The 16,390-nt window shown below is 33.7% G+C and overlaps 1 protein-coding gene across 3 annotated transcripts; it reads right to left on the reverse strand.

Moving 5' to 3' along the window:
* Positions 1-346: 346 nt before the first annotated feature.
* LOC132185685 (CDT1-like protein a, chloroplastic) lies at positions 347-14,873 on the reverse strand. Of its 3 annotated transcripts, none has more exons than XM_059599463.2 (9): positions 14,770-14,873; positions 13,996-14,266; positions 13,785-13,904; positions 10,362-10,587; positions 8,902-9,645; positions 7,808-8,009; positions 7,629-7,719; positions 4,831-4,895; positions 347-800 (listed from the first exon to the last, which is right to left on the reverse strand). In XM_059599463.2, the coding sequence occupies exons 2-8, from the start codon at positions 14,217-14,219 to the stop codon at positions 4,844-4,846; spliced, it is 1,659 nt and encodes a 552-aa protein (XP_059455446.2). In that variant the 5' UTR covers positions 14,220-14,266; positions 14,770-14,873; the 3' UTR covers positions 347-800; positions 4,831-4,843. The 3 variants fall into 3 exon arrangements, with proteins under 3 accessions (XP_059455446.2, XP_059455447.2, XP_059455445.2); XM_059599464.2 differs by lacking the exon at positions 347-800 and adding an exon at positions 4,061-4,240 and having other exon boundaries at positions 8,902-9,642; XM_059599462.2 differs by lacking the exon at positions 347-800 and adding an exon at positions 4,061-4,240.
* Between the last annotated feature and the right edge of the window lie 1,517 nt (positions 14,874-16,390).

The following is a 16,390-nucleotide window of genomic DNA, read 5'->3' on the forward strand; positions in this document are numbered from 1 at the left end:
TTGGGGACATGCAATATTACATGTTGCATCATTAATTCAGATCAGACCAACAACTTACCAAAAATATTCTCATTTGCAACTTGCATTTGGTAAACAACCAAATATATTTCATTTTCGTATTTTTTGTTGTGCTGTATATGTTCTAATTGCGCCACCTCAACGCAATAAGATAGGACCTCAACGTAGATTTGAAATTTATGTTGGTTTTGATTCTCCTTCTATCATTAGATACTTTGAGCCTTTAACTGGTGATATTTTTAAAGCACGTTTTCAAGATTGTCATTTTGATGAAAACATATTCCCATCACTAAGGAGAGAAAAGTCGTCAGAAGCACAATAAGAAATCACTTGGAATAATTCGACGTTATCTCATTTTGATCCTCGTACAAATCAATGTGAACTAGAAGTTCAGAAGATCATTCATTTGCAGAATATTGCAAATTAATTGCCGGATGCATTTACTGACAACAAGAAAATAGCTAAGTCTCATATTCTAGCTGCTAATACTCTAACAAAGATAAAAGTCTCTGTAGGACAATCAATTAATACAGCAACAAATGAGTCTAAGGCACGCCTGAAGGATGGAAGACCTATTGGTGCAATGAATAAGATTCCCCGAAAGAGAAAAGTACAAGGAAATGAAATCGGTGCTACTGAAGATGTCTTACCCACAAAATAGGCAACGAAAATTGATCAATCCAAACTTTCTGTACAAAGCTCTCCTGGAAAGGAATCCTCCGAAGTGGAACCTCTTGAAGAGGAATCTCCTGAAGAGTTACCACTTGAAAAGGAACAGATATCTGAAAATAATGAGATCTCAATAAATTATGTAAGTACAGGAGAAATATTAGATAGAAACAAAATTGTTGTTGACAACATATTTTCATTTAAAGTTACATTTGACATTACCAGAAATAATGATGATATTGAACCACAAACCGTCGAAAAATGTCGACGTATAAATAATTGGCCAATGTGTAAAGAAGCAATTCAGGCAAAATTAAACTCACTAACAAAACGTTAAGTATTTGAACCTGTAGTCCAAACACTTAAAGGTGTATCGCCTGTTGGATACAAGTGGGTATTTGTATGAAAACATAATGAGAAAAATGAAATTGTGAGATACAAAGCAAGACTTGTTACACAAGATTTCCTGTAGAAACTTGGTATTGATTATAAAGAATCATATTCCCCTATAGTGAATGCACATTTAAATTTTGTATTACCTTAGTAATTACAAAAAGTTTGGATATGTATTTAATGGATGTGGTTACAGCATATTTATATGGATCATTTGATAATGATATATACATGAAAATCCCTGAATGATACAAAATGTCTGAAGCATATAATTCCAAATCTCGAAATATTTATTCTATCAAGCTACAAAGATCTTTATACGGGTTAAAGCAATCTGACCGCATGTGGTACAATCGTCTTAGTGAATATCTATTGAAAGAAGGATTTGAAAATAATCAAATTTGTCCATGTGTTTTCATTAAAAAATCCGAATCTGAATTTGCTATTATTGCAATTTATGTAAATGATTTAAATCTTGTTGGAACTCCAAAAGAGCTCATAAAAATTATCACTTATTTAAAAAATGAGTTTGAGATGAAAGATCTTGGAAAGACAAAATTTTGTCTTGGCTTACAGATTGAACATTTTACAAATAGAATTCTTGTTCATCAGTCAACATATACAAAAAAAAGTCTTGAAGTACTTTTACACGGAGAAAGCTCATCCTTTGAGCACTCTAATGGTTGTTCGATCACTTGATGTGAAAAAAAACCCTTTTCGCCCTTGAGAAGATAACGAATAAATTCTTGGTCCTGAAGTACCATATCTTAGTGCAATTGGTGCTCTGATGTATCTTGCAAATTGCACACGACCTAATATAGCATTTTCGGCTAATTTACTAGCAATATACAGTTCTGCACCAATTCGAAGGCGTTGGAATGGGGTCAAACATGTTCTACGTTATCTTTGTGGAACAACTGACATGGGATTATTTTATTCAAAAGATTCAAATTCACAATTAGTTGGATATGCATATGTGGGTTTTATTTCTGATCCACATAAATGTAGAGCTCAAACAAGATATTTATTTACATGTGAAAGTACTACTATTTCATGGAGATCTGTCAAGCAAACACTTGTTGCTACTTCTTCAAATCGCTCGAAGATTATTGTAATTCATGAAGCAAGTCAGGGGAATGCATATGGCTAAGATCAGTAATTCAACACATTCGAGAAAAGTGTGGTTTATCCACAAAGAAAGATAGCCCAACAATATTATATGAAAATAATGTTGCTTGTATCACACAGATCAGAGGATAATATATTAAAGGTGATAGAACGAAACACATTTCACCAAAGTTCTTTTATACACATGAGCTCCAGAAGAGTGGTGATATTGATGTCAAGCAGTTACGATCAAGTGACAATTTGTTAGATTTATTTACCAAAGCATTACCAACTGCAACATTTAAGAAGTTGATGAATAACATTGGAATGCACTGACTCAAAGATATTTTATCATAAACAGTTGAAGCTCTTCATGCTAATGAGGGGAAGTAAAATGATTATGTTGATTGTACTCTTTTTCCTTCGCTACGGTTTTTCTCACTGGGTTTCCCTTTGCAAGGTTTTAATGAGACAGTCCTAAAGCATACGAAGGCACACAAGAATATTGTACTCTTTTTCCTTCGCCACAGGTTTTTTCCCACTGGTTTTCCTTGGCAAGGTTTTAACGAAGCATATTCTTAGTGTATGGTCATTCAAGGGGGAATGTTATGAATGCATTCATACATTTAGTAGATGACCATTTAGTTCCATCTCTTGGAATTCTACACATTCATGTTATCTTGATTTTTGGTAATACATTGATATACCATTTTGTTTTATATTCCTTAACCTCTCATTATGATTTCATGCCTATAAAATAGAGTATTGAGTAGTATGTAAATCACAAAATAATAAAAAAGAATCATACATAGTTCTTAAAGAACTAGTTTTACATATTGAAATCTTTTTATCTTGTCTTGTTATTTTCTTTGATTTTACAACAAAACTCGGTTTGTCATTTACTTTTTGAATGAACACAAATTTATTTACAAACTGCTCAATTAACTTATTAATTCCTTATATGTAGTAAATATCATCAATGTTTATTCTTCTTCTTTTTTTGGTAAAACCATGCTAAGTGTTAGTTATTGTTAGTTAATTATTGTTAAAATTGAGTTAATAAGATAAATTTATTTTTATTTAAAACTTGTAAAAATTAACTTCACAAGCCTTGTATTTGTAATAAATTATACATAAAATTGATTATTTATATTATCACTAATTATCACAATGCTAACACATGGGCATCTCGTTTTTTGAAGTCGATTCAAGCCTTCTGGGCAACAGCCAAAAACCTAGTGTAACCCAGTAAATCATTTTGATATACGAAAGTTAGTAATAGGAGTGGACAGATTAACCGGTTACCGAATTTAACCGAACCGATAGTTATCAATTAGTAATCGATTAAAAATTTTATACCTATAAGCTTATCAGTTGGTAATTGGTCGGTTAATAATTTGTTATCGAAAAACCAATATGACCGATAAGTTTTATTAATTTTTAATTTTTTATAATTTTATATTTATTATTGAAACCAAAACGACGTTGTTTTGGTTTTTATTTTATATTGTAGTAGATCAATATAAAAATTAAAAAAAATTAAAAACAAAAAAACAAAAAAAGTTTCAATAAGCTATTTTAGCCAAAAATATACCCCAAAATAACTAATTTTTAATAAGCTATTTTAGGCTTTAGCCCAACAAAACGTATTTGAACCTCCAAAACAATTAATTTTTTACCCAATTAGCAACCAATTAAAAACCTAATAAAAAGCCCACAAAAAACCTATTTAACCAACCGGTTAACCGATTACCGATATGACCGATAATTTTCGGTAACATTTCTTATCAGTTGCTAATCGGTTAGAATTTGGTTAATCGATAGCTTATTGGTTACCGACCAATAAGCCCATTAACTGGACCGATATAACCGATACCTAGTCCTAGTTAGTAATCCAGTAATCCATAATTGCATCCAGAATATAAACAATAAAAACAAGAGCAAAAATATTATTTTGACATTAGAATCATCCAATAGTAAATGGCCCAAGTAATAAAAATATGGCCCACATATACCCTGCTCTTCTCACCATCCAAAACCCAGCCTATAAAATCTGCAGACGTTCAATATAGCAAACAGTTCAAAAGTTTATCAGTCACATATATTATTATTATTATTATAAATTTTTTTTTTTTTTTTTTTTTTCATTCTTACGCCCCTATATTTCAGCATAAAATTTTCTTTTGCCCGAAGTGGCTATTTTTTGCTGCATGTTTGCAACGCAGAACAAAAAAACATTTTCGAGCATTTGACTAGTACAAGGAGTTGCAAGAAAGAAAGAGACAGCAAAGAAGAGCTTGCAAAGTGTGAAAATAGAAGGCCTTCAGGATGGAATTGAGATACAGTACAATTGCCTACCTAAATGACAATTAATTGTAAGAGGGTCCCCCTTGTAGCGCTCACCTGCCTAAGCAGGTGTTCAAAGAACCTGAGGCCTATTCGGGCAGGGTAGGCGCTATAAGGGGCTCTCTTGTCTCTGTCCGCAGGTATGAGCATAAACCATATTTTATGCAATGTTATTTTTCTTGATTAACTGAAAACATTTTCAAATTGACCAATTTTTTATGCGGCACTAAAACAAATGGGAGCCTTAGGTACCACCAGCATAACAAATGCCACAAGAAAATTGTATTGGATGTGTACCTCTTGACACACTTCATGTGCTAAGCCTTGCCCGAACTGAATCCAGATCTGGCACTTTCTTAATGCTGCACAGACACCATAATATTAATAACAGCAGAAGACCAACTTTTAACTAAATTAAGCATAGATGCAACTAGTACAGATAATCCAAGGTATTTAATAGCCTACTATTGAGGAATCAAGAAAAGAACAGAACAGTTGACATTGCTAGTGGAAAAAAAGTCAGGATTTTCACACTCCAGCACAAGAGCTCTCCCTAGTTTTAAGAATCATGTTACACTTTAAAGGATTCAAACAATGACTCGTGCACCAATGCATCATCCAAACTGGATGTGGTAGAAAAAGAAAACACAAAATATATCTTAATGTGAGGCATGAAACTTGGAGCACATTTTTAGTCATGCATACACACCTTTCCCAGCCTTTTCAACTTTTTTACATGCTCTCGTGTGATGAGTGCGATTTGAGTAATGAGAGAGGAAACTAGGAAAAGAGAAGTAATTAAGGGATACTTAGGGTAATAGGGTAATTCAAGGAACTCTAGGCCTCAATGGTAGGGTAATTTGAAGAACCTTAAGCCTCCATGCAAACGACAATCATTTGAAACAGTACCTCTGATTTGCTTTTATTAATGAACATGTAGGCTTACAAGAAGAATTTGAAAGAAAATAGAATTCTAAAGGATAACATGTCCATCTTTGAAACTCTTAATAATACATAACCCTAATCCTAATAAGACTCCATATAACAATGGCCTTGTTTGGTAAACAACAATGGCTTTACAATGCAATGTTTATCATTGGTGAGGAAAAAAATGAGTGTAATAATTATAGAAAAGTGAAAAAGTTGTATTGAAAAGTGAGAAAATTTTGTTTTGTAGTATTTCTTTATTTAAATAGTAGTAAAAAATGAATGATGTGACATAAAAGATAAATAATGTGATATAAAAAGTGAGAATGTTTTGATGTTGATTTTTTTGAAAAATGAGATGAATAATGTGGGGGAATGTGATGTTGTTTAACAAACAACACCAATGAAACTACGTCCATGCAACTTCTTCCTTTGAATCTTTACATTCCTCACGTTGGCAGCTTCCCCTAGCAGCTTATGTTTAAAATGGGTCTGTAACACACTTCCTTTCTAAACCCTCTGGCACATACCAACTCGAATTTTCTAATATGAATTAAACCAAGACAGCCAAATGAACTCTCCCTTACCACTGACTAGCAAACAGGATTAAAGAATGCATTCGCACAACACAATGAATAAAGCATCATAAGAAGAACAAGTAACAGGGTATGAGGATGAGAACAAACGAGTGGGGAGCCCCCACCCCAAACCTATACCACCAGATAAGCATGCTATTAGGTTTTGAGCTCATAGGGGGATGGTGGTTTTCAATTCTTATTTATAGATGACCTTACCATCTTCTGTTGAAGACAACAGATGAGGTAAATTATATTTGTACTGTGCTTCTTTGCTTTGAGACCGTTTCTGAGTTAAGGTAGATCTGTTTAAAGTTGGTTTTGGTGGGGGAGGTTTGGGAAGATGAATGGCAGGTGCTTAGAATGTGCTGATAAAAGAAATACATAGAAAACTGGTAGGTTGAAAGAGATTGTCTCAAAAGGAGGCAGGTTTTATTAAGATTACTTTTTGGAGTTTGTGGACCTCTTTTCTTTCTCTCTAGCGTGCCAATCCATTTTGCTCATCAGTTAGATAACCAAAAGTTAAATTTCTTGAAACTGAAGTGAAATTTCCTTGCTTCTACCTGATACTTTTTTTTTTTTTTTTTTTTTCTGCCTTTTTGAGATAAAATGGTTGCAAAAGCCTCAGTCGCATGAGGAATTTCTTGTCAGGTGCTTGGAGGACATGGGAAAGGCAAGAGGGTACTTTCAATGTTCTGATGAGGTCTAGGTTTCACTCCTGGTTCATGAGAGGGTTGATTGAGGGGAAGAATTGTCTGAGGATTGGATTTTGCTTCTTTGGGGTGTCTTCTTGTGGGTGTTTTTGTTTTTGTGGGAGTTCAGGGAGGGGCTGGATAGTTTCTTTTTGCTTCTTCCTTCTAGGTGTTCATTTTATATACTTCTTGCGTACTTAGGCGCACCTTACGCTTTTATTGATTTTTGTCCATTAAAGTCTGAATTCTCATAATCAATCCAAGTTCAAACAAAAACACCAAAGGTAAGGTGCGATAATGAAGTTCATGATTTATTGCACATAGCATCTTTAATTAACTGGAAAAATTTACAATAATTTTTTTTACATATAAATAATTCAATCTCGTTAGAAAAGCAAAGAGATGTGCAACCCAGTATACAGGAAGTATACAAAATAACCCCTTATTTAGGAGAGAAAAAAGAACAAAAGTTCAAAAAATTAGAAAAAAAAGCAAGCTATTTTTAGTTGTTATCCATGTGTAAAGGGAGTTGAGTATGATATTTTTCAGCTCTACATGACTTGTGAATGTTTGATTAATTTAATTGGACTGAAATCTTTATAAAAAAAAAGGGAATATGATTAGAATCAAACTCCATAAATGGGAAACAGATTTGCACTGAAGAAGCTAATTTATAGCCAAATCAAAGTTTAATTTACTAATTACTATCAGACATGATTCCACCAATTGACAGTCTGAAGTTAAATTATGGAGCTCTTGAGTTGGCTTTGCCAATCCAGAGAAAAATACTTATTCATCTTCACGTCTTAAAGCCTATGTCCCGTCAATATTCATGTACTACAGTTCTCATCACAAACAAAGATTTGCATGACAGATGAATAAAAGAAATATGATAAACCACCTGTACATAATTTCTCCACCAGTTGTTAACTTCCTGTAGATCCAATCTGGAACCAGCCTTTCAAGAAGCTCAATCTGTTCTTCAACTTCTCCTGCAAAGAAGACAAGGAAAATTCAATAAGAATCAAATAATTTAAATACAATCCAAACCTATACTACGGGAGCACCATTGGTACATACTCCTCTCAACGATATCAAAACTGCTGATAATTATCTTGTGCACAAGCTCCTCTTTTGTTATTGACAAGCAGTTGACAGACTTGAATATATGGTGGATCAGAGCAACTAGTTCAGGCAAGCAAGAAGACACCGAATGGCTCATTGTTACACCTGTTTGACTCTTCTGGCAAACATCATCAAAACAACAAAGTCCCTCTTTTACCTACAGTATGAGGTAACAGTAGAAGAGTTTGAATTATTCAGTACCATAGCTAGAAGCATGAAATGCTGTTAACAGCAAGGCATCAAAAATAATGAAGGCAGAAGGAAAAACAAAAAAAAAAAAAAAAAAGCATACTAATACATATAACATTCAAGATACACAGCCAAAAGAACAATGCCTATAGGGTCATAACGTACAAAAGAGTGCAATCTACTAGAGACTGATAGCTTAAACTTCTGAAAACCATAAAGTAAAAGTTCATCCTACCAAAATTCCCAAGTCCATCCATAAAGATAAAAAAAAATGAGTATAAATTTAGATAAACCCATCTTTTTCATCAATCATAGAATTTAATTATAAAAGTTGAAAACCAACTCGGCACAGATCTAAAACACCCGAGTAGCTTTGGATCATTTTAACTAAACACAAATAACCTTAAATACAAAACTATATTAAAGAATAGAATTCATAGTTATTACTGTGTAAATGAGCATATAGCACCACGCTATTTCAGACAATTTTTAACTTGCAGCCAATTGATAAGCCATTATATTTAACAAGTGATTATTCAACATAACTAGTTACCACCACGCATATCATAAAAGATCATGATTTTCCATGTCCAGATATAGCCATTATATTTGGGAAAACACACCATTAACTCCCATCACGCAGCCATTTATTCTGAGCCTAGGTATAGTTATTTTTTATCAACAGATTAAATATTGGTCGAGTAGAAGATATGGCAATAACACCATCGAGATATGATACAAACAGACTGACAGATTAAGATAGAAGAGTCAAGAAAATGGTAATTAGAAGACTTGTGAATAAATTGCCACATATATGACTGGTTAAGGCATGTGGCAGGCAGTGTTGGAGAACAGCATACCTCTTGGAGTAGTGGGAGAGAACCAGCGACATTCCCATCCTTGAAAATTCCTTCTTTAGTATGAAGAATGTCATCATGTACAGCATTCTTGCACCCTGACTCACTCACAATGGAATCCAATTCGCTCTTGTTATGTTCTAAGCCTGAAAAGTCTAGAGCCCTTTTTGCAGGCTTCTCACATGACGTCAACTTTTGGCTGGTCGGGGTCTTAAGCTTGTCCTCACAACTAGGCATTGATCTCCTTGGTGTCAACTGTGCAGGTGTTTGCAGCATTAAACAATCAACAAATGAGCCAAGCTTGCCAATAGGAGTACTTGAAGACTTGATCTGTTGTATAGGGGAGTTAACAATGGTGGATACCGAACATGTAGCAGGAGATTCTTTGTGTTGCCCACTCTCGATATTTTGGTTAGTTACACCATCGAATTTAGAACATACACCAGTCATTCCCCTCTGCTGCCCAATTATACTCTCTTGGTTAATCAAACTATTAGAGCTGACGGACAACAGAGGTACAGGAGATGCCAAGGGCTGGGTTTTTTCTGTTTCAGCACCAACAGCCTTCTGAGAGAAGTGTCTAGTTAAAGATGGATATAGATGGAATTTTTCTGACAAGGCCTCGCATTCAATGGAAGTTGATTGCGATTCTATAAAAGAATCTGCAGTCAATTGCTCTGGACCAAGGATCTGACTTTGTTGGCTAAACGGTTCTGGCAACATGGCCTCTGGAACATCACAAGCCTTCTTCCCCAGAAAAACACAAAAACATGAGTTCAATTCTTTATATGTTCAATGGCAAGGTGAACTGCCACACAGTCAAATATACAGGCTAAACTAATAAAAAAACAAACATGCAGAGAGCAAAGCCTGAGCCATAGAACCACAACAGCAAGGTCAACCTAACTAATTGATTTCAAGTGATTGATATATGACAGCACTACCATTTAATCATTACTCAACCATGAAAGATATGTTTATATCTAGTATATTCATCACCTAAATTATTCACACTCAAATATATTGGCTAAGCTAATTAAAAGCATAGAAGCAAAGAGGTAAGCCTGACCCCTTGAACAGAATCTGATATACAATAGAACAATTATTAATCATTACTCAACGATGAAGAGATGTTTACAACTAGTTTATTTATTTCCTAGACCTGGCCTCTCCCCTATGGACCAGTGCATTTCCTCATCTTCCATTTGTGTAATCCAGTTACCATTCAACAGAAAATAAGATCATATCAACTAACCTAAAACTCTCCAGATACATTTGCTAGTCCCAACAAAGCAGTAGTTGGCAATCTGTCAACTTGTTCATATATTATGATTTCCTTTTTTTATCCAAAAACTTAAAAACTCTACAATTGCCAATTTTAGTGCAACCCTTTCTTAGTGGTAATGTGATGGACTTGTTATCAACTTAACAAACATCAAACTGATACAGAGACAGATGAATACCTGAGGGTGCTTGGTTAAAAAACTAAGAAGCCTAGAAGCAAAAAGTTGCTGCAGAGCCAAAAAGTCAGAATATTCAGAGTGACCTTTTACAACGTCAAATTGCAGACCAATCTTCATGTCTGGCTTCATGCATAAGGTTTTCTTGTCATGCACGAGAATCTTTTCTATCTGAATGGCTTCAGGAAGTATATATTTTATCTGAGCAAGATGGCTGTACATAAATTTTCTGAAATGGAAACAGTAACAGTTTTATTCATCAAATAAAGTATAAACTAAATGGCGGAAACACTAAATGAGATCCACAAACTAGTTGCTACAAATATTTGTTTTAAAAGTGTAATTCCAAGGGTTATCTGTGCATAGCAAGTGCATATACAATACTCCTAAGTTTATCAAGTTGTGCCTACTCCTAATAGGTCATTGAGGTCTATTTGAATACCTTTACCATAGAAAGAAACTTTCAGGTTGACCTAAACATATTTCTTCTAAGCTTGGACATTTGTCTTTATGTTGGTAAGTCAGGATGACAAATCAGTTTAATTGGCAAGCATAGCATTCTCCTTTGCCAACAAAAGCTGAGAAAGTTCCTTGGAAAGGGTTCCATACATATGGTTTATTTGCAGTGACAGAAGAATGAAATAAATTTAATTAATTAATTAATTAAAAAAAAAAAAAAAAAAGGATCAAATGAAACAAGATTTTTATGACAAGAACTCCCTCTAAGGCAGAGTCACTTCGTGTGCCCACCCTTGTCAAGTTAACCTCGAACCTGTGTAAAGCTCCTCCTGCACACAGATCAGGTAATACTTTGGCTTTGCCAGCGGGTTGGCTCCAAAGAATTGTTTGCACCCAAGGAGATTCGAATTTTATACCTGATGGAATGCAACCAAGACCAAGGCCCTTACCACTTGAGCCAACCCCTTGGGATTATTACAAACAAGATTTAATTCTCACTTCACAATAAATAGCAATCTCTTCTAGATAAGAGAATCTCATTTTTTTTATGATATCTACATTGGTTATACAAAATAGGATTCCATTGACATAAAATTCAGGGCATCATCTGTTCTCAATTACACAATATATGCAGATACATAAACATAGAAAAATGTACAAACAATGACTCTAAGATATTGATCGTGATCCTTTAAGATGCTCAAACCCAGAAATATGAAATATTTTAATGTAGGGAGAATCAGTAATAGGATCCCACTGGCCAATTAGGGATTCACCCATTAAACTGAAGTTAGTGGAAACACATATTTGACCTACACCAATAAGATAAATGATCATTCAAGTTATAAATCTTCCCTCAACTTGTTTTAGCAAAAACAAGGAATCAGATGTTACAGAAAAAAACAAAACAAAACAAAAACAAAAACAAAAACAAAAAAAAACAAGGAATCAGATACAGCAAGACCAGAAATATCAACCATTTTACTTGGGACAAAATATATGTACAGTTTCATAGGAGAAATCTAAGAAACATTTCCACAATTTAGGGCCTAATCCCACCACACAAACATGAGGTCTTTGTACACATGGCGGAGCTAGGATTTTTCTCTTGGGGGGCAGAATTAATAAAATAATATTATATAGTTTTTTTCAGTAAATTGTTTTATCTTATGCAACCGATATACAACTTATTAAATTTTTTTAAGTTGACATACATTTGTACACAAGTTAAGCGAAAAAAAAAAAAAAACAAAAAACAAAAAACAAAAAACAAAACAAAACAAAAAAAAAAAAACAAAACAAAACAAAACAAAATACAAACTTAAGCCAACCCCCCTTGGGGTTATTACAAACAAGATATAATTCTCACTTCACAATAAATAGCAATCCCTTCTAGATAAGAGAATCTCATTTTTTTTTATGATATCTACATTGGTTATACAAAATAGGATTCCAGTGACATAAAATTCAGGGCATATCTGTTCTCAATTACACAATATATGCAGATACATAAACGTAGAAAAATGTACAAACAATGACTCTAAGATATTGATCGTGATCCTTTAAGATGCTCAAACCCAGAAATATGAAATATTTTAATGTAGGGAGAATCAGTAATAGGATCCCACTGGCCAATTAGGGATTCACCCATTAAACTGAAGTTGGTGGAAACACATATTTGACCTACACCAATAAGATAAATGATCATTCAAGTTATAAATCTTCCCTCAACTTGTTTTAGCAAAAACAAGGAATCAGATGTTACAGAAAAAAAAAAAAAAAAAACCAAAAAACCAAAAAACCAAAAAACCAAAAAACCAAAAAAAAAAAACAAAACAAAAACAAAAACAAAAGAAAAAAACAAAAAACAAAAACAAAAACAAAAAAAAAAAACAAAAACAAAACAAAACAAGGAATCAGATACAGCAAGACCAGAAATATCAACCATTTTACTTGGGACAAAATCTATGTACAGTTTCATAGGAGAAATCTAAGAAACATTTCCACAATTTAGGGCCTAATCCCACCACACAAACATGAGGTCTTTGTACACAAGGCGGAGCTAGGATTTTTCTCTTGGGGGGCAGAATTAATAAAATAATATTATATAGTTTTTTTCAGTAAATTGTTTTATCTTATGCAACCGATATACAACTTATTAAATTTTTTTAAGTTGACATACATTTGTACACAAGTCAAGCGAAAAAAAAAAAAAAAAACAAAAAAACAAAACAAAACAAAAAAAAATACAAACTTAATTAGATGTCAAATTTCTTCTCTCTTTCTTTTTTTTTTTTTTTTTTTTTTGAGATATACAACTGAACAAATGTTTTGCCAAAACAAAAAAAAAAAAAAAAAAAAAAAAAAAAAAAAAAAAACTTAAACAAGTAACCGGAAAGAAAAAAAAAAAAAAAAAAAAAAAACCATTACATCAACAATCAACATAATGTGCTTATAAAAAATAAAAATAAAAATATCAGCATGGTAGGCGGAAAAGTGTGAAAACGTGTCATGTCATGTTCTAAGAACCATTCTAATTTTATTTTCTTCATGGGGCCAAAGCCATTGTATGGACCTTTTTTTTTTTATTATTTATTTTGGTGGCTAGCCTAGGAGCTTTTGGATTTAGGCTTTAAAAAATCATAAACTTTTTTATTTCAAGAATAATGTTGTGACGCTTATTCTACATAACTTTTTTGGGGGGATCAAATATCCATAAGTTTTTTTTTTTTTCTTTTGGTGGGATGTGAGTTTAATCTTATTTATAATCTCAGTTTTGTTTCACTTACATAAGAGGTCCTCAATGCACAAAGGTTTAGATTTTTATGTAGAGTGGTCCTATAATGGGGAGCACTGCTCCTCTCTGCAGAGTAGTACTTTATTTTTTCTTACCCACCCCCCCCCCCCCCCCCCCCCCCCCCCCCAAAAAAAAAAAAATGGAAAGAATGCAGCAAGGTTGGAAATTACCTTTTTTTCAGAACTTCCACCTGAGCAGAGATATTTTGGAAGGTAGGTAACCTTTTACACAGGCTAAGCAACCTAAATGAACAGTTCATGCCATCAAAGAACTCTGATATAATCTTAAATCTGAAAATGGAAGAAAGATGCCCAATGTTAGAATTTAACAAACAAAAAAAAGAGTAAATAAATAAACAGATGCATCCATTGAGGAACCCACTTGTCTGGAAGATTTACATCTCCATCCTTGAATTTGGTATGTAAAGGCTCATTGGTCTTCTCTGGTGTCTGACATGCAATCTTAAGTTCCAAATTCTGCGTTGCAAGAATTCCTGGTTTTTGCACATGGGCAGGAGACACGGCAGTTGATTTCTCAACTCTATGAAGGATTTTTTTACACTTAAAATCCAATTGCCTGTCTTCCTCACATATCCGTTGATCCATTCTTTAACAATATTACAGTTAAGGAAGAAGCAACAATATAGAAATCCCTGAACATAGAAACAAACATTCCTTTTCAGAAACCAACATGTAAGACATGCAGGTACAAAATCAGCAAATATCAACACATACTTCAACCTAATTTGAACTTATAAAAAGCACTCATTAGATCAATTATAGCAAACAGACCAATATGGATGCTCGACATATACCAACTATACCAATTTATAAAATGTGGGTCGTGAAATTTGCTGCTTTCTCAAGCCAGTACCAGCAGACGAAATTGTATTAAGCAGTTCATTGTCTTTTATCACATACAGCGATTCAAACTCACCCAAAAAAGGATAACAATACACAAATTAAACCCTCAGAGAATTTCTTTCTAACCAAAAGGGGATAAATTTTCTTCAAAACCCAACAAAAACGTACCCGAGAAGTTTATAATTAAGTTAAAACCTGAAAAAATTAATCGCCAGATTCACACAAAAGTTCATTCCAAACCTAAATCAGAAAAACACAGACGCAAGAGAGAGAGAGAGAGAGAGATCCAAACCTGTGAAAAAAATTGGGACGAATTGACAGCCCTAATATGATTTCGTTTTTGAGGGTTTAACTTGGGAAAGATGTGCAAGCGCAGGCAAGAGGGAAAATTTTGGCTTCAAATAATATTCTAGAAGACAGTACTGAGTGTTCGAAGACTTATTTTTAAAGACAGTAGTGCCCTCCGCGTTCTTTGATGGATGCGCTCGAAATTTTGCTTCTTCCACTCCCCTTTTCTGACCGTTGGAGCTCGAAAATTGGAACGTTGGGGTGCTCCTGACCAATAATTTTGGTCATTTTCTCGGGTTGTATTTCATTTTCTAAAACATAGTTTGGGTTAAATACAAAAGCTTTGTTCGTTAAAATTTTTATTTTCTTTAAAAAAATAAATAAGCTTAACGGTCTTGTAGTTTGAGCCAAACTCAAAAAGCTATCTCAATTTCAATAAGTGGTACTTACATTTAAACGAAATACCAACTTGATACTTATGTCAAGGTTCTGTCTAAATTTTTAACGAAGGTCCACGTCACCATGCATTAAGTACGTAGAGTTTAGACGCCACATTAGATGATGAAATTAATAAAAAGTTACATAATCAAAATTTAAACAAACAAATAAAAAAGGAAGAAAAGTAAAACCAAACATCACAAAACACTTTTAATCCTTAGGTTTCTAACATACACCTTCAAGTGTTGGTTTTCCTCCAAGAAGCGATTTCCCCCCAAAATTTCATGCTCGATTCTGCAGATATTTTGCACAAGGATTGAAACTTTCACTCGATTTCGATGGCTGATACGTCGTTTCAGGTTTTTTTTAGACATTGGAGCCATTTGTTAGGTCGTCTTAGCCTTTGCCGATAGATCCTAGTCCCAAATCATGTAAGAGGTAACTACTCGTGACCTTGTTCCCACCGTCGTATTTCCCATTACTTTTAAACTTCTTGTATAAGAGGAATTGTAGAACCCCACACTTCTGAGTTTCTTATGTACTGTGTGTAAGGTCAAAAAAAAAGTTTGTTTCTTGTTTTATTTATGGGTTTTACTCATATAGATGTTGGATTTCACATTTTTTTTGTCAGTTGTAGGGAAGTTATTTGCTTTTTTAGGGTCCCTAATTCAAAAATCGTGGTCGGTGGCTATTAGATGTAGTGCTTAGAGTATAGTATACTTAATCAAATGGTTGGGTGGCTGTTAAGTTGATTATACTTTCACATTCATTTTGTTTTTTGTCCACATGTGTTGTGTATATTCTCTCTGAAGTGTGCTACTTTCTATGAGTGTCATGGGAAACTGTTAAGGTGACTAGCTACGGGTGTGATATAGTTTGTGGAAACTGTGGTAAAAAAATGTCACAATGATAGAGGTTTTTAGCAACCTGAAAACCCTAAACATGGTGAACTGGGCCAAATTGGTTAGGAATAGGAAGTATAATATTGCAACTGCTGTAAGGTTTTATAAACAAACCCGACCATATGATTTCCACGAAATTAAGGGACTAATGTTGTTTATTGTCATTTTGAGGCAAGTTGGAGGCTCAGCTGCAGTACAAGCCACTAAAACCTTGGAATCCACATAAACACGAATTGTTGTCATTTTTATTTCAATTTTTTAAACTTATGTTGCTACTTATTAAGT

This window comes from Corylus avellana, chromosome 7, assembly GCF_965113065.1.
Source record: "Corylus avellana chromosome 7, dhCorAvel1.hap1.2, whole genome shotgun sequence".
Taxonomy (NCBI): Eukaryota; Viridiplantae; Streptophyta; class Magnoliopsida; order Fagales; family Betulaceae; genus Corylus; species Corylus avellana.

Bases quoted from the DNA above. Each gene is read 5' to 3' on its own strand.
- LOC132185685 (XM_059599463.2), bottom strand. From the start codon at position 14,219: ATGGATCAACGGATATGTGAGGAAGACAGGCAATTGGATTTTAAGTGT. The intron at 9,646-10,361 runs GTATTCATCTGT...TTTCTGGGGAAG, and splicing joins TTTTAACCAAGCACCCTCAG to AAGGCTTGTGATGTTCCAGA. The intron at 4,896-7,628 runs GTGGTTTATCAT...GTGTCTGTGCAG, and splicing joins GGTGGAGAAATTATGTACAG to CATTAAGAAAGTGCCAGATC.